Source organism: Notamacropus eugenii, chromosome 1 (assembly GCF_028372415.1).
Source record: "Notamacropus eugenii isolate mMacEug1 chromosome 1, mMacEug1.pri_v2, whole genome shotgun sequence".
NCBI classification, from domain to species: domain Eukaryota; kingdom Metazoa; phylum Chordata; class Mammalia; order Diprotodontia; family Macropodidae; genus Notamacropus; species Notamacropus eugenii.
The window spans coordinates 131,412,362-131,438,200 of record NC_092872.1 but is presented as its reverse complement, the minus strand read 5'-3'; the positions used below and the strand labels follow the sequence as shown (position 1 = coordinate 131,438,200).

General features: G+C 41.4%; 1 protein-coding gene across 1 annotated transcript in view; it reads left to right on the top strand.

Moving 5' to 3' along the window:
* Positions 1 to 25,839, top strand: part of ITGA11 (integrin subunit alpha 11) — a 200,846-nt gene that overhangs the window by 95,949 nt on the left and 79,058 nt on the right. The window contains exons 3-6 of the mRNA XM_072615088.1: positions 2,971 to 3,071; positions 17,082 to 17,173; positions 21,516 to 21,630; positions 25,387 to 25,514. Of these exons, the coding sequence (XP_072471189.1) occupies positions 2,971 to 3,071; positions 17,082 to 17,173; positions 21,516 to 21,630; positions 25,387 to 25,514 (436 nt within the window). The remainder of the gene's footprint in view (positions 1 to 2,970; positions 3,072 to 17,081; positions 17,174 to 21,515; positions 21,631 to 25,386; positions 25,515 to 25,839) is intronic.

Genomic DNA, 25,839 nt, shown 5'->3' with positions numbered 1-25,839 from the left:
CCTATACGATATATATTTGGAAAGGGAGAGAGGCACTGGTTGTGTGTATTGCTTTAAAAAAAATCCCTCTACCACAGAGGTATAGATGCCTACAATTCTACCATTAGTGATTCATTTCTTAGCATATGAATACATTGGAATACCTCATTTCCTTCAAAATTCTGTTCAAGTGACACCTTCTTAAATGAAACCTTTCATTAGCAGCCCTGGCTGCTAATGCTCTCCCCTGCTACAAATTACACACACACACACGCACACACACACACACACACACACACACATACACACACACATGTGTGTTTATGTATATGTGTATATATGTGTATGTGCGTATATATGTATATATACATATGCATATATACATATATATTGCAAATACACATTTGTATACATCTTGCCTCTCCAAATTGAATGTATACTGCTTACGGACAAGGACTGTCTTTTATCTCTAGAGCCTAGCATAGTGCCTGACTCTTAGTAGGTGCTTAATAAATGTTTATTGATTGATTGGTTAAGGGTCCTTTAAAATTAAATTTCCACTGTGAAAGATAATACTCTAAGCTATGATCAGCCAATTATATTTTTATTGGTAGATCTTATAACTAGAAATGTTTTCACTCCTAATGAAAACACTTGCACATGCAGTTAACCCTAGTGAGATACAACCCTTACCCCCATGAGCACTGGGATAAGGTGGACCCAGAAGAGGAGTGTCATGCCAAGGCATTCCAAGGCACTTGAGGGCAGGGATATATTTTGCCTCTTTGTAATCATCATCAAGGATGATAGCTACATTGGCTAGAGGAGTATCATGAGCTAAGGCTCAGACCTGGCATTTGCCATAGAAAAGAAACCCGCTCCTTAAGAAGGAATTGTAACTCTTACTCTAAATAGTCCCTGGGGCAAAGCTCCACGAACATCATGCAAATTATGGCATCTTCTCTCTATAAACTACTTCATTTCACGAGTTCATTGGCTTCCATCGATTTAATTATCATCTCTCTGCTAATGATTCTGAGATCTACCCATCCTGCCCTACCCTCTCTCCTGACAGTCATCTCGCATCTCCAATTGCCTTTCAGACATCTCAGTTTGAATGTCCAGTAGCCATCTTAAACTCAACATGTTCAAATCTGAACTCAATGTCTTTCCCCCTGCTCCCACCTTTTCTGTTGACACCACCATCCTCCCAGTCCCTCAGACTCCCAACCCAGTCATCCTCACTTTCTCACTCTCTCTCTCACTCCCTATGTCCAAGCTGTTGCCAAGACCCACAACCTTTGTAACATTTCAATACAGCCCCCTCTCTCCTCTAGTACTGCTACCACTCTAGTGCAGGCCCATGTCATTTCACTTGGTCTACTGAAATAGTCTACTTGGAGGTTTTCCTGCCTCAAATCTCTCCTCACTCCATTCTAGCTTCCCTTCAGTCATTCAGGTGATTTTCCTAAAGCATAAGTTTGACCACATCTCTCTCATACTCAGTAAACTCCATTGGCTCCCTGTTGCCTTCAGGATCATATTTAAAATCCTCTGTTAGGCATTCAAAGCCCTTCATGACCTAACTCCCTCTGATCTTTCCAGTCTTCTTACCCCTTACTCCCCACCATATACTCTTCCAGTGATGTTGGCCTTCTTGACTGTGCCTCAAACAAGACACTCCATCTCTTGGCTCAGAGCTTTTTCTCTGGCTGTCCTCCATGCCTGGAATGCTCTCCTTCCTCATCTCCTCCTCTTCCTCCAGGCTTTCCTAGCTTCCTTTAAGTCCCTGCTAAAATCCCATCTTCTACAGGAAGCTTTTTCCAATGTTTTTTTTTTAATTCTATTCTATTCTGCTCTCTTGTTTAGTCATTTTCTTTTTATATTGTATAGAGTTTGTTTTTACATATTTATTTGCTTGTCTCCCCTATTAGATCATGAGTTTCTTGAGATCAGGGATGTCTTTTGCCTCTTTCTGTAACCTCAGCTCTTAGCATACAGCAGCTATTTAATAAATGTTTATTGACCAACTGGCTGGCTCCATTTATTGGGGCATTAGCTAACAGTCAGTTGAAAACAAGATAGACACCTGGAAGGAGTAGGGGATAACCAGCGTGGTCCTAGATTCCCCCAGAGAGGGGTGCAGAATGGAGAGAAAGGAAAATGCCCAAGACACATTTCACTCAATATTGTGAAATGTGAGAATTGCAGAGTTGGAAGAAAATTTAATTCAACTCTTCATTTTTCCTATAAAGAAACTGTCCCAAAGGTGACTTCCAAGGTCATGTAACCAGTCAGTGGCAAATCCAGAACTAGAACCCACCTCTTCACTCCATATTGCCTGCCAGTGCCTGCTGGCATTGGAATTCTCTAAATTCAGAGAGAGAGAAAGAATCCACAGCTTCTCTCCCACCTCTTTCTCCCAGTCATTGTTTCCACCAGAAGACAATGTGTTGTGTGGTATCGTGTTGGGTTGTATGTAAATCACCCAAGAACAGACAGATCTAATTTCCCTGAAAACACACACATGAGTATCTGAGTAAGCTCAAAGACAAAGGGCAAAGTATTTGGCAGCTTTTGCCTTCCATATCAGTGCCAAACCCAGATTTCTCTGAAGATGACTGATACTCTGGGTCCAGATCCCTGAACTGCCTGTCTCTTCTGCCTGAAGTGAAGACAGGGTCTTAGGGGACAGCCAAGGCCACCAAGACAGGCTCTGCACTCTAAGAGTGGGCTATCAGCATCTGGTGTCCTCACCAATTCCTCTCTATCATGGGTCTCTGTCCGACCTATTTGACTATTATGGGTATATCAGTTCAGACTAGAAAATTTAGAGTATGTGTCCCCCCTCCTGGATGGTTCCTGTCTCCCTTGCTCTCAGCATCTATCTCTCCAATCCCTGCTTCTTATGCTTAAATGCTGCCTGCACCCCCCACCAGAAGTGATATACCACACTAGGGAGAACTCACCTTCTCTCCTTTTTCTTCCTAGGTTGGTGGTGGGAGCTCCATTTGAAACCAATGGTCACCAGAAGACTGGGGACATTTACAAGTGTCCAGTGGTACAAGGAAATTGCTCCAAATTGAACCTAGGTAACACTATTCATAGTACCTGGTAGGGAGTAGACTCTTCTGTTACTTCTTTCTAAGGTAGCATGATATAATAGATATGGCTCTGGGATTGGAGACAGGGAGATCCTGGGTTCAAATCCCACTTCGGGCACTTACTACCCATGTGACTTTAGAAAAGTCATTTAAACTTTACCGTCTTAACCCCATCATAAACCAGTTCAGTTCTGCACTATTTTCTACTTTGTAGTCTGGAAACTAGATGGCCTAGAGTTATATTGTATTTTAAAATATTAAAACCATTCTTAGCTCCTTAGCCTTACAAAAACTGATGACAGGCCAAATTTGACTCTTGAGTGGTAGTTTGCTGACCCCTAACTCTAGTGTCTTGCCCCCTATCCTATCCTTGATTCAGCCTTGCCATGCCTCAGCCCTAGTTTACTCTCACCGTCCCATGCCTTTGCTCCTGTTCATTTATAGCTGAATGAAGCTGGAGGAAATAACCTGTTATCAATGTGGGAGTTATTTCTGAATCACCCTGTCTGTGCATAGTCAGAGCAAAGACCAAAATCAGCACCAAATTGGAATAAAGTTGAAAAGGAATGTAGGACAAACAAATGAGCTCCAAAATGACCCATTGAAACAAACTAGGAGATGGATCAAGAAACGGAAATTAACAAATGCTGTCACTGTGTCCTACTGGAGTTAAACAAATTATAGTGTCCCAACAAGGCAATCTAAGCTGCCTCAGATCGCAAGTCTGGGGTTTGTTGGCTGAACAGAGGTATATATAGCAAGTTTAACGTGTAAAGACTCATTTGTAAAATCTTGAGGAACAGAGCAATGGAAGATTATGAACAATATCAGCTCATAAAACAATGAGCAGTAAACAATAAAGCTGTAGAAGATTTGCCCTGAGATGCTATGACTGACCTTCATGATCCCAAGACCATTTAAGGATAAAATTGGAAAAAACCAACATGATAAATGGAAAGGGATTGTCCAGATTTTCTTTAAAATGAACTATTTTTTCCATCAATGCCAGTGAAATGATGATGGCTGGACAACAATGTCATAGTCTCCAACAAGCTGCATGTGGAAGTAGAGATAGCACTTTAAAACAAAGATAAATAGCCAGAGCAGACCAAGAAAACACAATGGATGCTCACTCAGGAACATATATAATTTTAAGAATATTAAGGGATCATTCTCCAAGCTATCAGAAAGAAAAGGAGATACTACAGGATTCGAAAAAAATAAATCACGGATGTTTCTATTGCCAAGAAGATGAGCAAGAAAAGAAAATCTGTAAATAACAGCTTGTATGCCTACTTTCTCATCTCTACAAAATCTTTAAGAGAAAAATTTACATACATATTGAGGTTTTCCTAGGGGAAAAAATATGAGAAGAGAAAAGGCAGGCTTTTGCAAATGATATTCTGTGTCAGACCACATCTTCACAGTCTGTAGTCAACTCAAAAATGTAGAGAATATAAGTTCCACCTATGCTCATTGTTTCTTTGCTATAAAAAGCATTGATTTGGTAAAAGCAGCATGGAACCTTAGAACCTTTTCTCCGACAAGATGTTTCCCATGCATATATAAAAATCATACAAGATTTTGTGATTGTGCAACAGAGAGGACTTTATTGATGGACCTCTGATTATTAATAACAAAGAGGACATATAATAGCGAGACAAATGCTACCTAAAGGTGTTTGCAGCTGTCGTGGAAGACCGTCAAGAGCAGAGCTCACATGAAAGAATTACCTATAGATCAAGGGGTTGGTGGATAGATTTCAAGGGGCCCATGAACTTGGATGGGAAAAAAATACATCTTTGCAATTTGATGCATTTTAAGCATTTTGAAGGGGCAGCTAGGTGGTACAGTGGATAGCATACAGGACCTGGAGTCAGAAAGACTCATCTTCCTGAGTTCAAACCTGGCCTCGAACCACTGTGTGACCCTGGGCAAATCACCTAACCCTTTTTGCCTCAGTTTTTCATCTATAAAATGAACTAGAGAAAGAAATGACGGACCACTCCAGTATCTCTGTCAAAAACACCTCAAATGTCACAAAGAGTCAGACACAACAGAACACACACACACACATTTTAAACATCATTCTGAGGAGTTTTACTTACTCTGAGGAGTAAGATTAAGAACTCTTAGTCTAGATGAAGTCCGCCCATTTTTTCTTTGTAAATGGCATCATGTTGATTGCATCAAAGAAAATATTGCAGAGTGTCCCCAATGAGATCCAAAATCACGCACAAAAAACGTTAGCCTCTCTATCCACACAGCATAAAAAAAAAAGACGAATGAAGAATGCATTTGTCCATACTGGGACATGCAGTTGATCACAAGACCCACAGAGTTTCCCTATCAGTACTTGCGGAAAGGTTCCACAGGTGAACAAAAAACTGAATAGAGGCTTGATTGCATTTGATTTCAAGTTTCTCCCTGAACCAAAATCCCATCTTTTTATCCCTAATTTTCTTCTGCTAATGTCATTTGGCTGCACATCATGGAATACCACAATTTCCAAAGAGTGAAAATTATGGGTCACTCAGAAGGTGAGGGAGATGCATGGTGGGCATGAATAGACTACAGCATGTCATGAATGGTGAACTGCTCACATGAAGTGATGTAAAAGATACGATTAAAAAGATTTAAAACCAAGAAAGAAAGTGGGCTGGTCATTTAGTGAGAGTGAAGGTTAAGAGACGGACAGCCCATCTCTCTAGGGCTAGGAGACATAGAGATATAGAAGAGGTCCCCACCACTGCAGGTGAGTCCCTATAGAGGATTTATGGGAGGAAATGAAGAAAAGTACCATAGAAATGGGAAGCAGCATAGTATGGTAGGAAGACCACCAACTCTGGACTCAGGTCTGGGTTCAAATTCTACCTCTGACGATGACTACTTATGAGCCCTTGGGAAGGCAAGCCTCGCTGAGCCTCAAACAATTAATCACTCCTTCATCTGTAAAATGAGGGGGTGGCCTCTGAGGCCCCTTCTAGCTTTAGACCCATGAATGAGAAGAAGGCATGGACGGGCTAAAGCGGGCACCTTTGGGGAATGAATGATGACCAACTGAAAAACTGACACGTACTCTAACTTGGGGGAGCTAGTGCAGTCACAGAAAGATGCCAGGTTAGCCAATGAGACTTCTTTTCATGATAGTACAAAAGTCCTGGGAGATTGCTCTGATTTCAAAAGAGTCCTCAAGACAGCCCCAGTCATACCTTCCAACTGTGCCCCAGCTCCCTGAGAGTGGGGACGGAAGAGAAGGACTTTGTGGGAGCCAGACTCTTTCCTGATAAGCAGGGGAGATCCTCTAAGTATCAGGAAGATAAGCAGAGAGATGAAAGACTATGATCAAAGCTAAACTCTAACAATACACAGATCTCAGCCAAGAAGCTAAACTACCAAGTGTCCCAGTCACATGATGGTGCTTTGTCCAGATGTGAACAGCAGCAGTTCCCACTCTACAGGTTAGAAATTCAAAACACAGTCAGGACTCTCTCTCTCTCTCTCTCTCTCTCTCTCTCTCTCTCTCTCTCTCTCTCTCTCTCTCTCTCTGTTGGAGGGAGGAGAAGGAAGAGAATGATCTTATCAAAGAGGGTAAAAGAGGTGGAAGAGGGTACCACATCATTAAGCTTAGATATTCTTTATTTTTGTTGCCCTAGTCTGGGTGAAATTACATTTTCCCCAAACTCTGAAATCAGACAGAGCAGGATCATCAATTCAGAGCTAAAAAGAACTTACCATCTAGTCTAGTCCTCTCATTTTATATGTGAAGAAAATGAGACCCTCAGAAGAAACATGACAAGGTCATAGGGAAATATTTAGCTTGGTACTTGATTAACACTGCCCCCAAGATCATATATCTGAGCACCATGGAGCATAAAGATGAGAAAATTGAAATAACAATAATCTATGTGCGAAGCATTGGAAATATAGACACTTCCTAGCTGTGTGACTCTGGGCAAGTCACTTAACCCTGTTTGCCTCAATTTCTCAACTCTAAAATGAGCTGGAGAAGAAGATGGCAAACCACTCCAAGATCTTTGCCAAGATAACTCCCAAAAATGAGGTCATGAAGAATTAGACACGACTAAAACAACTGAACACAGATGAAGAAATTGAAGCAGAAAATAGTTAAATGGCTTGCCCAGAGTCACACAGCTAGGAAGTGTCTAAGTAAGGGTCAGGTATTCCTGACTCCAGGTTCCACTATATTTCCTACCTCCTTAGAATCTAGATTCCCTTAAAAAACAATTGAAAGCAAAAATCTATCCAAGGCTATACAAGGAATTAGAGCAATGCAAAACAACAAAATAGATAATTCAACATGAGTCCAAAACTTTGCTACAGAGAGTTGAGAATAAAGAAATCAGAGGAGAGGGAGAAGCACAAAAGAGAATGTGGAAAATATCTGGTCATATATATGATCGCAAGAAACCAAACAATCAAATACAAGCCGAATCAAAAAAAAAAGAAACAGAAAACTTGTCAACAGGTGTGTGACAGAATGCGTGACAGAACAGTTGCATCAAGGGAGATGACTGAAACTAACTTCTCAGCAAAACTAGAAAGCAGTGAGGCCAGATAAGAGCCGTAATCACTGGCTCAAACATTCACAGTGTGCCTGAATTACTAGCAGCACTTTGCTGGGTTCCTCTCGGAAGCCAGCCTGATCCCATCTCTCTTAACTGAAGTCATCACTTATTTTCTCCTTAAAGATCAAGAATTCCTCCAAATACAGGTCAGTTACGTATTTATCTACTTTATATACGCATTCACTGTTTTACTGTCAGGAAAAAAATCTATAAACGCTTACAAGAAAACAATAGATAGATGAGGAACAAAAGGTGTGCCAAAAAGTCCTAGGGTACAGAGAGCAACTCGTTATTGATTCCATAAATACTGAATAAGCCTAACATCTAACCTAGTTTTATTGATTATCAAAAGTTTTTGACTTAGTTCTGCCCTCATAGTTTGTTCATGTATTGTAAATATATAAAATAGACCCTTGTCTAATGAAAACACTAGAGTATTTCATGCTCTCATGGAAAACTGTTGCTTAAAACATGCCAGCAAAATAACGTTAAGAACAATTGACATAAAATGGGTCATTTTTCATGGAGGCAGTTTAAGCTCATTATGGCTTCACCAGGGGTCCTTACCTTTGGCTGTTTGGGACCCTCTTGGCAGTACAGTGAAGCCCTTGGACCCTTTCTCAAAATAATACTTTTAAATGCATAAAAATATATAGAATTAATAAGGAGATCCATTATATTTTTAAAAAACAAAGTATTTTTTAAAACAACTTCATAGACTTCTAAGGTTAAGAATCCCTGGTCTGGTCTTAAATATATGACAATCTCTTCTAAAGAGAATTAAAAATGAATTTCAGATTAAAGAGTCAAGCCACAGCGTCATGTTAATCATTTTATGTACATGGTAACATCAAGCTATCAAAGTGTTCTTTCATCTTACGGAATCTTTTCCCAAGGATAGTAAAATGTCACTTGTGCTAGATAAGTGTAAAATGTTTTATTATTCCAAGGGAAGATAGAGACTGGTGGCTTTGAGCATGAATCTAAAGGTCCAATTAAAACGTTAGATGAAGACAGTACCAAAAACTACAGTTGTCTCCTCCAGGCAAAACACATCACTCACAAAGACATAACAGAGAAGACTGTGGTTGAATATGTTAAGAAACTTACTGGCATCCTGAAAACAGATCTAAATGGGAAGAACGTACTTAAAACTGTTGACACCTACCCAATACCCATCTCAGTGTAGCCTTTTGGAACTGTTAAGTGAACTACAACAGATTTGGAAAGAATCCTAACGAAAAACAATATTAATACACAGGGTCTGTCATCCTAAGGCATCTATAGAAAATATAGGAAAAATTAACACTTCATTACCAAAAAAGGAACAAGAGGGTTCAAAGCACTTTTTTTAAATAAGGTATAAAGCCTATAGAAATGCTTCTGGAACAAGCAGGCATCAATTCACCCCTAAGGAATAACAGGTACACACCACTGAATTTGTCAAATATAACTGAAAGTGGTTCAGTTCCAAAGAAAGCCAAGGTCCAAGAATAATCAAAATATAATCAAATAATCAAAAAAATAGTCAAAAGACCCTTAGCCACTGGTGACATCCATATGAACTCAGCCAACAATATGTTGACAAAAAAGTGCCAAAGAAATGGCTGAATCATGCAGATTTGTTATGGAAGTGAAGGGGCTTATTGATGGTCATTCAGGCCTTGGTCATCCCCCCCAGAAATTACAGAATCATTAGCCTAAAAAAATCTGGACTTAGTGATCAATTATGAAAAGAAATGACAGGAACGATGTAACGCATCATGCCAAAAATTTAGCTGCAACCCAGTATAGAACAATGGGGCAACTAGGTGGTACAGTGGATAGAGTTCAGGGTCTGGAATCTGGAAGACTCATCTTCCTGAGTTCAATCTGGCGTCAGACACTTATTAGCTATGTGACCCTGGGAAAGTCACTTTACCCTATTTGCCTCAGTTTCCTCATCTGTAAAATGAACTGGAGAAAGAAATGGCAACCAAATTCAATATCTTTCCCAAGAAAACCCCAAAAGGAGTCACAAAGAGTTAGATACAACTGAGACAACTAAACTACAAACGTATAACAAGGTATGGCCTGGTAGCTAGAAGTTTGTGTCAGAAGCTTCCTACCTTTCAAGGACTGGTGGACAACAAGTCTCCACAGTACAAATACAGACCTCAAAATATCCTAGAAAATTTAGCTTGTAAATTAAATTGGAATCGGAGGATTATTACATATCAAACTCTTGTTCATAGTAATACTGACCCCATAAAAACTTAGGAATAATGCTTTTGATAGAAGATGCCATACCAAATACTCCTAATTTCCAAACTATATGGAAAGTTTTTACAATATAGAAACCTGACAGAGGAGATCAAAATTATGTGAGAACACTCTAAGATATATATTGACATTATTCCTGTTATCCAATCTGCTACTAAGGTTGTACAGAGGATATCCACAGTGAACCTACAGAATGTTTACATTTTAAAAATTTTATTCAAATAGCAAAAAAGCAGTTATTTTATTCACCTATGAAATAGTCTGTAGGACATTAAATATAAAAGACTAAAAGCAGAAGGGCAACTTGTCCCAGGACTGTTTCTATCTGAACTGCATTAAAAACAGAAAGAAACAATATTAAATTAAATTAATATTTAATTTTAAAAATTAAATATTTATATAACACTTCAAGATTTACACAGTGTACTATACACATTCTCTCCTTTGATTCTCAGAGCAGCCCTGTGAGTTTAGTGATGTGATTATCCCGGTGCAGAGAAGTTAATTCGTCCAGAATTACACACTCAGACTGAACCTAAGTCTTCTTGACTCCCAGTTCAGCATTCTCTCCAGGATATTTGAGGTTATTGTCCTTTTCCTAAATGGAGAGAGGCCCTGGGGGAACAAGAGGAGTAAGCCAGGAGATGAGGAAATTGACAATCAAAAAGTTCACAATTTTGGAGTTTCCTCCTTCCCATGGAGGAAAAATGAACAGCTGCCAGGGGCAACTGGAATCCATATAAGTTTCAATCCATAGTGGAAAAATAAAGGGAGCAAAGCCCAAGTTCTGGATTTCCTAAGATCTTTCCAGGCAGCAATCTTCACTCCATGTGCGCCTACTACTTGGAATTCTGTTACTTCTCCCGTGGCTTTTGACTGGGACCAGAGATCTATAGCTAAGGCCAGCCTTATGTTCAGACAATATTAACAGGCCCTGATTACATTTAGTAAGTAGACAGGGAAAGATCATAAACAACCTCTCTCCCACTGATGATTAATTTTTCACATCAGTTTGTTCTCATTTCCCAGTTAGAGAGCCTTTAGGGTTGGTCTAGCAGCATTCTCATCTAAAATGTAAAATGTAAAAAACCCCTGGCAAGGCTAAGTTTGGCCATTTATACTTTAGTGCAAATTAAAAGATTGATTGCCTTCTAAAATTTAGATGAGATGCATACTTAGGGGATTTGGTGAAGGGGGAGAGGTGTGAAGGAGAGAGAATTTTGAAACGTTAACTGTTCTTATTCCTTGAATTTTAAAAACTTATGTCATCCATAAATGCAAGAGGAAATGATCAATCAACAAGCATTTATTAAATCTTCTCCATTGACTTACCACTGTATATACAACCCAAAAGTGAGACAGTGCCTGACTGCCCTCAAGGAACTTACATTGTATTGAGGTGGGAGGATTCTCAGAAGGTCTGAATCAAAGTCACAGTTTTTTTCTGCTCCTGCAATATGAACTCATTTAAAGTCGATCCCAATGGTACAACATGTACCCAGACTCTCAGGTAATTCAGAAGCACAACCATGCAAAACTTCCCAAGAAAACACTCAAAGGACAAGAAAAGAGCATTACTAGACCCAACAGAAACAAAACAAAACAAAAAATGAGAGCATCCAATTCTCAAAGCTGTGCTGTTCTACTATATGAAGTGCTATTTGGCTCCTTCTCTCTCCCCATATACTGCATGGGTCTGCAAGAACAGGGTATGAGGACTCATTTTCAGCCTTCCACAATGTTCTCCCTTCTCATATGTGCTGAGTCTAGGCAGAGAGTCAGCATAAGAGAAAAATCCCAATAACCCCCAGCTACTCTTTGGGGTTAGCCTCAGTTTTTGCCTTCCCTACCCAAAGACCTTTCTCACTGTGCTGATAATGGAGCACCACAGGAGGAGGATGGATATTAATGAAAGCTTTGGGATATAAGAAGGTCCCTGATAGATAGTGGTGAAGAGGTACAAGGCTCCATATCCACAAATATCTCTCCCATTGGCCTGGTTCTCTATCTATCTATCATCTCCTCAGTCTCCTTTGTTGGATCTTCATCTATGTCATGCCAAATAAATAAGGGCATGCTACCCCAGAGGTGGGGAACCTGTGGCCTTGAGGTCACATGGGGCCCTCTAGGTCTTCAAATAAGGCCTTTTGACTGACTCCTAACTTCACAGAACAAATCCCCTTTTAAAAGTTCTGTGAAGTTTGGATTCAGTCAAAGGGTCACACCTGAGGACCTAGAGGGCCCCATGTGGCCTCGGGGCTGCAGGCTCCCCACCCCTGCCCAAGACAGTCTTGGGCCATGTACTTTTTTCCCTTCATACTATCTCATTTAGTGATTTCATCACCTCCCATGAATTCAATTATAATCTCTACACTAGTGATTCCTAGATTTATATATCCAGCCCTAGTCTCTCTCCTGAGCTCCAGTCTTATATCACCAAGGCTATTAATATCTTGAAATGGATATCTCAGAAGCATTTCAAATTCACATGTCCAAAACAGAAGTCACTATCTTTCCCCCAACTCCTCTCCTCTTCCAACATTATAGCCATGAAAGACATCACCATTTTCTTAGTCTCCCAGGTCTGCGAGCTCAGCGTCATCCTCAGCTCCTCATTCACACTCACCGAAGATGTCCAATCTGCTGCCAGACCTTGCCATTTCTACCATCATTCCATTTCTACAGTCACCTCATCACCTCACTCCTGGACTGCTGCGGCAGTCTACTCATTCTTCTCCCTGCGTCAATCCATCACTCCAATCGATGGATTGAGGATGCTCCACTCAGCTGCTAAAATCATTTTCCTAAAGCAAAGATCTGACTGTGTGATCCACTTATTCAATAAACTTCTATGACTCACAATTATGAAATATAAAATCCTGTTTGGTATTTTAAGCTCTTTGTAACTTGGCCCCTTCCTACCTTTCTGGTCTTCTTACACTTTACTCTCCTCCACATATGGTACATGCTTCACATTCAGGTACACCGGTCTAACTGCTGTTCCTTGAATACAGCATCCCATCTCCCAGCCTCATACCTTTGCACTGGCTATTCTCCATGCCTGGAATGCTATCCCTCCTAATCCCCATCTCTCAGCTTTCCCTACTTCCTTCAAGACTCAACTCAAATGCCTGCTTCTGCTGGAGACCTTTCCTAGTGCACTCTTCCTTACCTCTGAGATTGGCATCTGGGTTCCTCGAGGGCAAGAACAGTGTATTGTCCTTTCTTTTTATACTCAGCACTTAGCATAGTGCCTGGCACATAGTAGACACTTAAATTATTGCTGACTCACCTGCTCCTTCCCTCTCCATCATATTGCCTGATATGCTGCCATTAGAATTTCATTACTTTCTGTTGAAGCTTGGATTGTTGATAAAAATGAAAATAACCCTAGAACATGGATTCTTTTTTTGGTCTATTTTTTATTTTATTTATTTTTTAACATTCTTTTTTTTTTTTTTTTTTGACTTCCAAATTCTCTCCTTCCTTCCTGGTCCTACCCCATCCATTAAGAAAATAAGCAATGTAATATCTGTTATACATGTGAAGTCATGTGAAACATATTTCCATATTATATTAGCCATGTTGCAAAAAGAGCAAGAAAAATAAGGAAAGTAAAGAAGAATATATGCTTCAATCTTCTCTCATAGTCCACCAGTTCTCTCCCTGGAGGTGGACAAAGTTTTTTATCGTGAATCATTTAACTTGTGATGGATCACGGTATTAGTCAGAGTGTCTAAGTCTTTCACAGTTAATTATTGCTACAATGTTGCTCTTACTGTGTACAATGTTGTCCTGGTTCTTCTCACTTTACTTTGCATCAGTTTATTTAAGTTTTCAAAGGTTATTCTGAAGCCATCCCCTTCATCATTCCTTAGAACACAATAGTATTCTATCACATTCACATGCCATAACTTGTTCAGCCACTCCCTAATGGATGGATATTTTCTCAATTTTCAGTTTTGTCACCACAAAAAGAACAACTATAAATACTTTCGGTACATATATGTCCTTTTCCTTTTTCTTTGATCTCTTTGGGATATAGATCTAGTAGTGGTAATGCTACATCCAAAAGTATGCAGTTTAATGGCAGAACATGGGTTTATGACCTTTTTTGTGTCTGGGACACTTGGCAACCTAGTGAAGCCTATTTACCCCTTCCCAGAATAATAATGTTTTTAAGTGCATAAAATAAAATGCATAGGATTACAAAGGAAATAAGTTATAGTGAAAATAAAATGTAATTTTTACCCATCCAAGTTAATGTACCCCTTGAAATTTATCCATGGACCCATTCTATAAACCCCCTAGTTAGGAGCCTCTGCAATGCAGGGATAGATAACTATGATTCATTAAACACTTGCTTTGTACCACAAACTGTGTCAAGTGCTGGGGATACAAATACGAGTGAGTTTCTGCCTTCAAAGTGCTTCTTCCAACGAGGAAAGATAAGACATAAAGGGAAGGGAGGGCAGCACAATTCTGGAGATGGCAGAGAAGAAGCTTAGAAGCCTGGTTCTGGTCAAGATAAGATAAATACACCTCCCAGACCCCAGTATCCTGGGTAGAGCCCAAAGTTCCAGCTAAGGGTTTGGGGAGGAAAGGGGAAGACAGAAATGATGGTCAGAGTGGAGGCATCATAGGATGGAGATGACTGGATGCACCTTATGCTACTATAAGCACACACCATATTAGCATGAATGAATTTGTCAGCTCATCTCCAGAAGATAAGAGTAGCCTGCAGAATGAAACAGCAGATAGGTAGGTTTGATAAAGAGACAGAGAACACTGCCTTTGGTGAGGCCATGAACAGCATAGCATTTGGGGACTTGGGAAATTTTAGGAAGCATCATGAGACCCCAGGCTGAATGGGAAGGGTGGGGAGCATCTCTGAAATGAACCAAGGATGGACCCTGAAGGGGAGCTCCACTGACTTTAAATCTGTACTGAGCACTGACCCTGATTCCAGACAAGCCATGCCTTAAGTTTCCCTTAGAGTTAAGACCCTTCCCCCAATTCAATAGCCCTCCCAGAGGCCAAAAAGCTATTAAACAAAATACTTGCCCTCTTCCAGGCTGCTGTGGGGCCAAGCCCTCCCACTACACCTTGTCTATTTATTGAACCAAGCCCATAAAATTAACACTCCCTAGCCAGGGAGCTCAGTAGCAGAAACTTTGAAAGTCTGGGCGCAGAACCAACCCTGGGCAAAATTGTAAAGTTGGCAAAGTTTGTCTACAAGGCCACCACTCTCTGTGGCCTTTTCCCCACTCATAGTGCATTTTCTAACCCCCAAAAGCTTTCCACCGCCACACACACACACACACACACACACACACACACATTCTCTCTCTCTCTCTCTCTCTCTCTCTCTCTCTCTCTCTCTCTTTCTATCTCTCTCTCTCTCTCTTTCTCTCTTTTTCTCTCTCTTTCTCTCTCTCTTTCTCTGTCTCTCTCTCTGTGTCTCTCTCGCTCTCTGCCCTCTCCTCTCCTTCATATTCTCCCTCCCTGGTATTAGTCATGAGCACTTGATAGGGGTGATTGTTTGACACTGTACTTCCTCTCCTCGGGCTATTGTCTTGGGAACTTGATTTCTGATTAAAGAATGACAGTTTATATCATATTTTATGAGACTCAGTGGAAGGATTTGGCAGAAGGGGGAGAGGGGAATTGGTCGTCAAATGTAATGTGATATAATGTAATGTATTATGAAATATGAGCTATTATTATAATGGACTAGCCCTTGAGTAGGGCTCAGAAGGGTAGAACACAAGTTTTGATATAGATTAAGAGAAAGTAGTTGCTCTCCTCCTCCTAAATCACTCCTCCTCCCAAGCTGAAATGGAAGAACCAAACAATTTGCATCTTCTTCTGAAAGCTCAGAAAACTCCAAAAAGTTGGGGCGAGAAGTCAGGCAAGTGGAAGAGAGGGAAGAAAACAGCCATCAGGATCAAAGGGAAGGGAACTGAATTTGTTCTTTGGGGAAGAAAAGCATCAGAGCAGCTAGGTGATACAGTGGACAGAGCACTGGCCTTGAAGTCAGGAAGATCTGAGTTCAAATTCAGCCTCAGATACCATTAGCTGTGTGACCCTGAGCAAGTCACTTAACTCCAATTGCTTCAAAATAAAGTATCATTTCTCCTATGATCCCAAGCCTGTATTCAGTATTTTTCTATAAGTGACATTGTGCCAAATACTATGCAAAGCAAGTAACCCACATTCAGGCCCTTTCCCCCAACTACTTCTAATCTAAGACATTATTCCTAAACATTCTTAGCACTTTGAGAAAGGAGAGTTAGTTTTTGTTTTTGTTTTTGTTTTGTTTTATTTGGAGGTAGGGCAGGGAGCGGGGTAGAATGACAGAGGGGTGGATCTATTATTTTATTGTCATAGGGAATTCCCAGTGAGAAAAATATCTCTGTTCATACAGATCAGCACCTACCAAGCAATTTATTATTTTAGAGAGTCTCCTGGGGACACTGAGAAGAGGAATAGCATTTATCAGTGATGGAACTTGAACTCAGATCTTTCTGACTCTAAGGCTTCTGATTCAGAATCCTGTGCAGAGTTAACAGGAAGCTAGATATCATTCAAGGATAGGTTCAGGTCCCCTGCATAGCCAAACTAGGCAACCATATATGTAGAATAGTTTGAGGACATCAGAATATATCTGCACAAATATATCTCCCTATCTGCACTATTACAAGGCCTGAACTCTACGGGTGTGTATGTGTGATGATGATGATGGTGATGATGGCGATGGTAATGGTGATGGTAGTGGTGAAGATGATGGTGAGGAGAATGGTGAGGAGGAGGATGATTTGAATGCAATATTGATGGGGTCATTGGGAGCACAAGGGAAGGGGGATAAGAGAGATTTATTGGAAAGCTGGGGTGGGGTGGGGGAGTAGGTCACAGTGTGGCTCCCTGAGCAATCAGGGAGATTGGAAAACAAAAAAAGAGCAAAAAGATGCCACCTGAGGTGGAAAAGAACTGATGGGTATACCAGAGACAAACCTGGCCAACTCCCAATATTTTCTAGGATTTTCTCTCTCCAAGAAAGTCATGATAATCTCACTGATACTAATGCAGAATCCTAGGATATCTCCTATTCTGATATTCCTCTTTTCCTCTTGATCTCTTTCATTAGGAAGAGTTACCCTATCCAACGTGTCTGAGAGGAAGGAGAACATGCGCCTGGGTTTGAGCCTCACCACCAACCCGAAGGATAACAGTTTTGTGGTAAGAAATAACTCTGTCCTTTCTTGTCCCCATCCCCAAGTTCCTTCTACAACCATCATGTTCAGCATCTCTCCTCTACCCTAAACCCATGGATTCCATACCGATTTAGAGAGAAGTTATGGGTAAGAGAGTAACTTATCTGAAGGTGAGCTCCAGAGAATTTCTCCAAGATCCAGGTGAGAGGAGCAGTAGATTCTCCTTTCTCTTCTCCCCAAGTATGAGAAAAAGTTCTGGGTGCCTCCATCTTTCCTGAAAAGTAGGTGGGGAGAGATGTCTTAGTCTCCAAACTCAAGGAGCTCTACTAAAGAGATATATATCCCACTCCTAGTGAGCTCCTGCTATGAGGAAGGAGACAGCCCTTGCCTTGGGAAATTCCTAGTTAAACAGGGAGCAAAAGACATACACAAGATCTGAAGACATTTTCAAAGAACCATAGAAAGGAATTAAAATTAATATACTGGGAATCATATTCATAAGAGCTCAAGGGGAATGGGTGATCTAGGTCAGGCCCCCACCTAGCATGGGGTGGGGAACTGACTGCATCCTGGTGACTAACCAGATTGCCTTGCTGGATGGGTTCAAGTCAAAGGGGTTGACTGATATCAATAATCCAGAGAACTAGACAGGGGTTGTGAAATTTCCTCCCCTCTTAGTCAAAGCCATGAGGAATCTAGTCAACACTGAGCCACTCAAGGAACACTAAAGAGGGATGAACACAGGACATCTGTGAATGACGGTTTGTCACACCTGAGTCTGAGCTAAGCAATGCTGGTTAGCCACACTGCCTTCTCACTTAGCTGCCCTAGGCGCTACTGTGAACCCAGGGAATCTAAGCCAAGTACGATTTGTTGGGGAAAGGTACTTAGGGAAGTTGAATATCCAAAATTTTGAAGATGAGGAGAAATGGACATTGACACTTAGCATGGTACCTGGCACATAGTAGGCACTTAACAAGTATTAATTAAGAAAGAAGAAAAATTGACTGAGATCCTGGGACAAAGTAAGGACAGAGATCGTAAGGGAAATAGTTAAATCCTTGTTTATCCCCCCATGATTTCCAGTTCTGCACATGGCAATAGCTAACATTCATTTAGTGTTTTAAAGTCTGTAAAGCACTTTGCTAATATTATCTCATTTGAATCTCACGACAACCTGTAAGATATATATTGTTATTATTTCCATTTTACAGTTGAGGAAACTGAGGCTGAAAGAGGTTTAGAACTTGCCCAGACTCACAGAGCTAGTGAATGACTGAGGCACGGGTCTTCCTGACTCCAAGTCCAGTGCTCAGGAATTATATGTTCATTGACTGAATGGTAAATTAAAATAATAATGCTGCTGCTTGTCCCCTGATGCTGGTCTGGAAGGGAACTCTATAGAATTATGGATTATTATGTTGGGCATAAGATGGGCTTCTAGGCTGCCCTCTGGGAGTCGTTTCCAGGGAGCCAGCTGATGGGGAGAAGGCTTTGGAGTAGCTTTGTCTCACAGGCTTCCCAGTGAAAGGCTTCTAAACAACATCTGGTCTTAGGCAGCTGATCTCTTAGTTCCCCTAGCCCTTCCTACACAACAGTGGAACATAACAGACTGAGTTATCTGGGGGTTCCAGACACATAGAACTATATACTGCACAGTAACTCAGGGCAACAGCCAAAGGAGAAAATTTGAGATGGAGAGAAGCAGCTCTCCCAGCTGGTACTAAAAAACACCGATGGCTCATAGATTAACAAGTAACCCACACTTCTCCAGGACAAAGTGAACGGGACTCCCCTAGCCTTCCTTCTTCACACATGCCCCTTGGGCTACATGGTACCCTTTGATACATCTTTTAAAAAGTGTCTAGCCCATAGCAGGTGCTTAATAAAATGTTGTTCCCTTTTCCCCCTTTCTTTTAATTCTTTTCAAGACTGCATTTGACCTGAATTCAGTTGTATTCAAATGTTGAGGGAAGGGATAAGAATTTGGTATTTGATTTGTCCTGCCCTAAATATCCTAGATGATCCCCAGATCTAAAGCCTGTAGGGCTAGCCCTAATAAAATGGCTGGTCTCCCACTGTTGGGCTGGTCATGACCCTGTGTTGCCTGTTTGAGTTTCCTGTTAGTCTATGTGTGATTTGAATGGGGCCTGAATGAGTTTATGAAAAGTATCACTGAGGATTACACATCCAAGACTGGCCTTCTTTCCCAAAGGAGCTTCTCTGTATCCCTGAAAGGGAGAAGGTTCCACACAGCTATTGAGAGGACCCCCACAGAACCACAGTGACTGAAGGAGACCGCTGAAATATCCAGTCCATGGAGATAGAAGCTGCCAGAGAGGCACTTAGATAAAACCAGGGAGCTCTCCCCACCTTTTTCAATATTTTGATGACTGTATTTCATTGCAGTTGGTTTCCTTTGTAATCCTATAGATTTTATTTTATGCATTTAAAAGCATTATTCCAAGAAGAGGCCCATAGGTTTCCAGAAAGTTGCATGCACAGTTAGGATGGGAAATAGGATCTTTGAGGAAAAACTAAAGACATGTATATCCTAGAGGGAAAAAAAGGCTGAATAAGGACATAATTACTGCTTTCAGGGTTCTCTGATCTATCCTGTTCATTTCAACTCCACAGACATGTATTCAGTTATTAAGCACCTTACCATGAGCAAGGTGGGACAGAGAGGGAATAACTAAGCATAGAGGATAAAGGGCTGACCTTGAAGTCAGGAAGGCCTGAGTTCAAATCCTTCCCCTGTCCCATACTAGCTATGTGACCATGTCACTTAAGTCATTTAAGAGAACGTGAACTTGTTGAGAGCAAGGACTCTCACTTTTTTGTTTGTATCCCTAGAACTTGGCCCAGTGCTTAGGAGAGTAAGCATTAATAAATGTTTTCCTTATTCATTCGTTTAACCTCTCAGCACCCCAGGTCCAAGACTGTAAGTTACAGATAGTTGTCTATATGCATTAGCGAAGGGCATTTCCACACCCAGATGGAATCACAGACTCAGCCAAAACAAAGCACTGTGCTAGGCACTGGAGAAATAAAAAAAAAATCAAAATGATTGGTCCCTGCCTTCAAGGAGTTTACCATCTACTAAATGAGAATGTGATCTATCATGTATACATGATAAGCATGATACAACATAGAGCACTGTGGGTACAAAGGAAAGATTCAAACAGCATTAGAGGAAAATTTGGAGAGGAAGAGCTCATTTCTAGCAAGGGGAATCATGGAAGGCTTCACGAAGGAGGCAGAGCACTGCAGTGAACCTTTAAGGAAGAGCAGGATTTTGACAAGAACAAATAAAAAGGAAGGGAGGCCATTCCAGAAATGGGGGAAATGCACAGCAGTCAAAGACTTAGACTAGCTATTCTACATCCTCTCTCAACCTCCACCTTCACAGGAGAAATGAGTTTAATCTATGACGAGAGAGTTCAAATTAGCCACAAAGACTTTCTTAACCTCTGGAGACACTAGAACTAGGAGAGATGAGCATTTGTCTTGGGCAGTGGAAGCAGGGAGCTGGACCCTCTGCAGGATGGTCTTTTAGCTCTAGAATTTAAGAATTTTTCCTTAACTTCAGAAGTCAAACTAGTGTGGGGAGATTGGAGCTTTTCCCCAGCGTGCCAGCATGGAATGGGATATGCTTTCCTCCCCACAGCAGTCTTCAGACCACCTGGTCTGTTTCACATAGCATGACCCTACTCCCTCGTCCAGTTCAGGGCCACTCCCCCTACTACCCTTCCTTTCCACCCACACCACCCCCTACCAAAAAAAAAGTTAAGGGGATCAGAAATTCCCAGAACTTCAATCCCCTTTCTCCCTAGCTCCTGTGACTAGGTGGTGCAGTGGATAGAGCACCAGTGCAGGAGTCAGGAGGACCTGAGTTCAAATCTCACCTCAGACACTTGACACTCACTAGCTGTGTGACCTTGGGCAAGTCACTTAACCCCAACTGCTTCATCCTGGGTCATCTCCAGTCATCCTGATGAATATCTGGTCACTGGATTCAGATGGCTGTGGAGGAGAAGTGAGGCTGGTGACCTGCACAGCCCTCCCTCACTCAAAGCAAAGTCAAGTGCAAGTCATGTCATTATTTCCCTGATGGCATGGTCTTCTTCGGCAACAAAGGACAAGCACACCTGTGGGTATAGAGTCTGGACCAAATGGAGGATGGGATCACTGCTCCTCTGATTAACCTACCCTGCATTCTGTCCCCTCTTTCTGTCCCTTCTTTAGATTGTCTTCTATGATCTCATTTATTCCCCTGCTCCCAAAACTGCTTCTGTCCCCAAGTAAAAGAATTCCTCACTTAAGTTCCATCTATCTTACAGCTGTCCCTCTGTTATCTTTTGTAGGCATGCAGCCCTCTCTGGTCTCACGAGTGTGGGAGTTCATACTATACCACAGGGATGTGCTCTCGGGTCAACTCCAACTTCAGATTCTCCAAGACAGTGGCCCCTGCTCTCCAAAGTAGGTCACTATATAGCTTCTGTCTTGGGCTGGACCTTAGAACTTTCATGGGAAGTTTGCAGCTTTGATTAATTCAGCCATGACTGTGATTAGGAGGTAGAAAGAGTTCCCACCCGAATGGTTCCTCATCCTGTTGCTAACTTGTGGGGAGACCCTTGATGTCTCTGTGACTCCTCAGTGACAGTATTTGTTCACAAGATGTTTAGTAAAGACCAAGTAAGGTGACAGGAAAGAAAGGACTGTTAAAAAGTCCTGGACAGATGTGCAGGATTAGTAGGTAAATGAGAGACCTAGTGGTCTAATTGAAGAGGAAATCATTCTAACAAAAGTGACACAAAGACAAACACTTCTTGGCATCTGGCAGTCATCTCCCTGCCTGCCTACTGCTCCCAGGAGCACCAAGCCTCACCCTTCACTCGGGTTTTTTTGTTTTTCTTAAAGGAGGTCATGGAATATTGGAGCAGGGAGACTTCCCACCACCCCCTCTTGCCCTGGTATGGGCATGTAGCTCAGATCAATTCAGGAAGAAAAAATAAGGAAAGAATTTGGGCCTTGTCTCCTGCAAGCACAGACTGCTTGGCTCAGTGCCTTCCCATTTCCTTTCTGTTCAATATCATTGCAGAAGCCTTGCCTGCTGCAATTTTTATGGAGGGTGAAAGGATTAACACCTTGCCCTACCCACACATACACACGCCCTTACTCTCTCTTAATCATAGGACTCAACCAGTAGATGGAATTATTCTATTAGGGAGGCATGGCAGAGCGGAGAGGCCTCAGACAGAGGATCTGGGGCAATGAGTCCGGAGGAGTAATTATTACCCTGTAAGGAGCTCGGTTGGTGAAATAACAACACTTGGCAGAAAGAGACAATGGGTCTGCTCACACACGGTGATGGATAACTCTCCCTCTCTTCCTCCCCCTCCCCAAACCCCCAAAGAGGGAAAGGTGGTAGCAAGGGATGAAGAGACAGCCCTCCCCCTCAAAAAAAGTGAGAGTGACTGTCTCACTAGATTCAAAAAGACAAATGTTTCAATAGAAGAGGATTTTAGAAAGATTCTCTGTGATCAGACCATCAAGACTGGGACAGAGAAAAAAGCATTCACTATGTTGTTCCAATCTGCTACAAGTTATCTGTATGACTTTGGACAAGTCACTTGATCTCCCTATGGCTTGTTTTCCTAGTTTGTAAAATAAGAGAGTTGGACTATATGGCCAGGGGCTCATAACCTAGAGGTCCAGAAACTTGTTTTGGTTTTTTTTTACATTTTGATAATGGTATTCCAATATAATTTGTTTCCTTTGTAATCCTATATATTTTATATTATGCTTTAAAATCATTATTCTGAGAAGGGACTCATAGGCTTTACCAGACTTCCAAAGTGGGTCTGTGTCACAAAAAAAAAAAAAATTAACAACCCCTGCCCTAGGCAGAAAGAGACAAGTTTCTCAGGCTTCCTAAATACTAGGGGCCCCCTGATACAAAGTCCTAAATCCATTGTGGGGGGTGGGAGTAGGGGGAGGAGGCAAATCCATCAAGTTTGGTCAACCACAGACATGTTAAGATGATCAAACCCTGCTTGCAGCCCAGTCAATGTGATATGAATAGCCAAGTCACTTCTCCCCACATAGAAACAACCTTGATGAGTTGTCTTACTCTACTGATTCCAAACTACCCTGGTGAACTGGAGGGGTTTTTCCCCCTAAAATGAAGGGGATCAAAAACACAGAACTAACCAATAAGACCCTAAATTGTCCCACAGATCTTACTATAATGAGAGCCGAAGTGGGCATATTTCAAAGTTTCAACAACACAGACATTATTGACATATTTGCAAGCCAAAAAACCTCATAAGGCGCTGCTTTACGATAAATTGCATAATGGTATCCATTTTTCCCTGTTCCTAACAATATGGAAAAAAATAAACAGTGGACAAGCCACAAATGTTTGCCCAGGGCCCCATAAGTGGGTTAAAGAGTCCCTGCCAAACCTTGCTGTCCAATCCCCTCAGTGGAATAGTCTACCCTTGATATGATCACGATTGGGGGAGGAGAAAAAGCGGGGGTGGAGGAGGATGGTGGGGAAGGCTCAGATCACCGAATATTAAAGCTGGATATGTCCATCTCATTATACAAATAAGGGAACTGAGACTTTGAAAAAGTTAAGGGGGTCACTCAAGATCGCATAGATGACTGGTAGTAGAGACAAGTAGAGTCAAGTCAACAAAGGTCTTCTATGTACCAGGCACTGGTACTGATCTGGAAGGGACTTCATAAGGAAAGATCTCCAAGGTCCCTTTCAACTTGGACAGCCTATGATTCTAGGACCCTGTTAACCCTACAGTTCTTTGTCCTTCACCCTTAATATAGTCAAAACTGATTTGAAATCTGCATCTGTTTCTCAGTTTTGTAACCAAAATGCTTAAAGAAATGCTTATTGCAGCCAAGTGGCAAAGTAGATAGAGTACCTAGCGTGGTGTCTGGAAGATTCATCTTCCTGAGTTGAAATCTAGCTTCAGACACTTACTAGCTGTATGACTCTGGGCAAGTCACTTAACCCTGTTTGCTTCAGTTTCCTCATCTATAAAAAGAGCTAGAGAAGAAAATGGCAAACTACTCCAGGATCTCTGCCAGGAAAACCATATATGAGGTGACAGAGACTCAGACACAAATGAAAACGATTCAATGATTCAAAGAAAGGCAAAGAAACAGTCCTTGCTCTCAAGCTCATAGACCAATAGGAGAGACAAGATAGAAATAACTATGTACAAACAAGAAATAGACAGGATAAATAATATGAAAGATAAATTGGAGATAAGCTCAGCCAAGTCTAGAACTCAGGACTCCTAATTCCCAATCAACTGCTTTTCCCAGTACACCCATTATTAAGCTAAGGGACAGATGCAGCCCACAGATTAGAACCTTCCCCAACCCTAGAATTCAGCCTCCTAAATTCTAATTCCAGCTCTGCCCATAATCAGTTGTGGGACCTCTTTATTTCTCTGTAAAATGAGGGAGGATGACCTAGCTAGAGGAAGCAGCTCAATTTCAAAGCTCACCTATCTCTGTGACTTTGACCAAATCACTGTGTCCCCTCTCTAGAGTCTCAGTTCCTTCATCTGTCAGATGAAGGCTTTTATAATCAAAAGATCATATACAGGATCATTGATCTGGAAGGGACTTCCAAAGGAATGATCTCCAAGGTCCCTTCCAACATGGACAGCCTATGATTCTAGGACCCTGTGAGCCCTGCAGTCCATTGTCCTTCACCCTCAATAGAGTCAAAATTGATTTGAAATCTACGTCCGTTTCTCAGTTCCATAACCAAAGACACATGCGGCAGACAAAGATGAGAGGGATGAAAATTCAAAAGAGTTTAATAGAACTGGAATTATTTGGCCAGAAGGACAGAAGACAGGGGAGTGGTATTGAAATGATCTTTAACTTTCTGAAAAGCTATTAGAAAGTATCCTCTGAGAACAGATCAACAGAGAGAGAGTGATTGAGACTACACAAAGAGGGACTTAGGTCAGATGTAAAGAAAAATTGTGTGACGGTGAGCGTGGCTAGGAGCTAGAACAGATGGCCAAGAAAGACTAAGGATTCTCCTTCCCTGGGGGCATTTAAAGAGGGATTTAATATCCTGAGATGACTATGATAGCTTCCAGTCTGGAGGAAGCGTCCCCTCCAGCCCAAAAGTCTGTAACTTGTTATAAATGTAAATAGAGGTAAGTTATGATTGTGCATCTGTTTCCTTAGGGTGTCAAACATACATGGATATTGTCATTGTCCTGGATGGTTCCAACAGCATCTACCCCTGGGTAGAAGTCCAGCACTTTCTCATAAACATCTTGAAGAAGTTTTACATTGGTCCTGGTCAGATCCAGGTAAGTGTCTAAGCGTTATTTCATGTTTCTGAGAGAACGGCGCTTGACTCATAGGCACAGAACTTGGGTTCAAGTCCTAGCAGCATATCCTTGAGCAGTTCATGATCTGTGAAACCTTGGTTTTCCTCATTTGTGAAATGGGAATAATAATACCTTCTACTCTGCTTTATTCACAGGATTATGGTGAGGTGAATGCTTTATAGACTAACAAACCTTATAGAAAAATCCATAGTATTAGTTCCAGTTCAGAAATGTCCCCTTTTCTCTGGGCAAGGCTCAGAATTGTAATAACTCACTTTTCCCAAATCCTCCATCTGATCCAGTT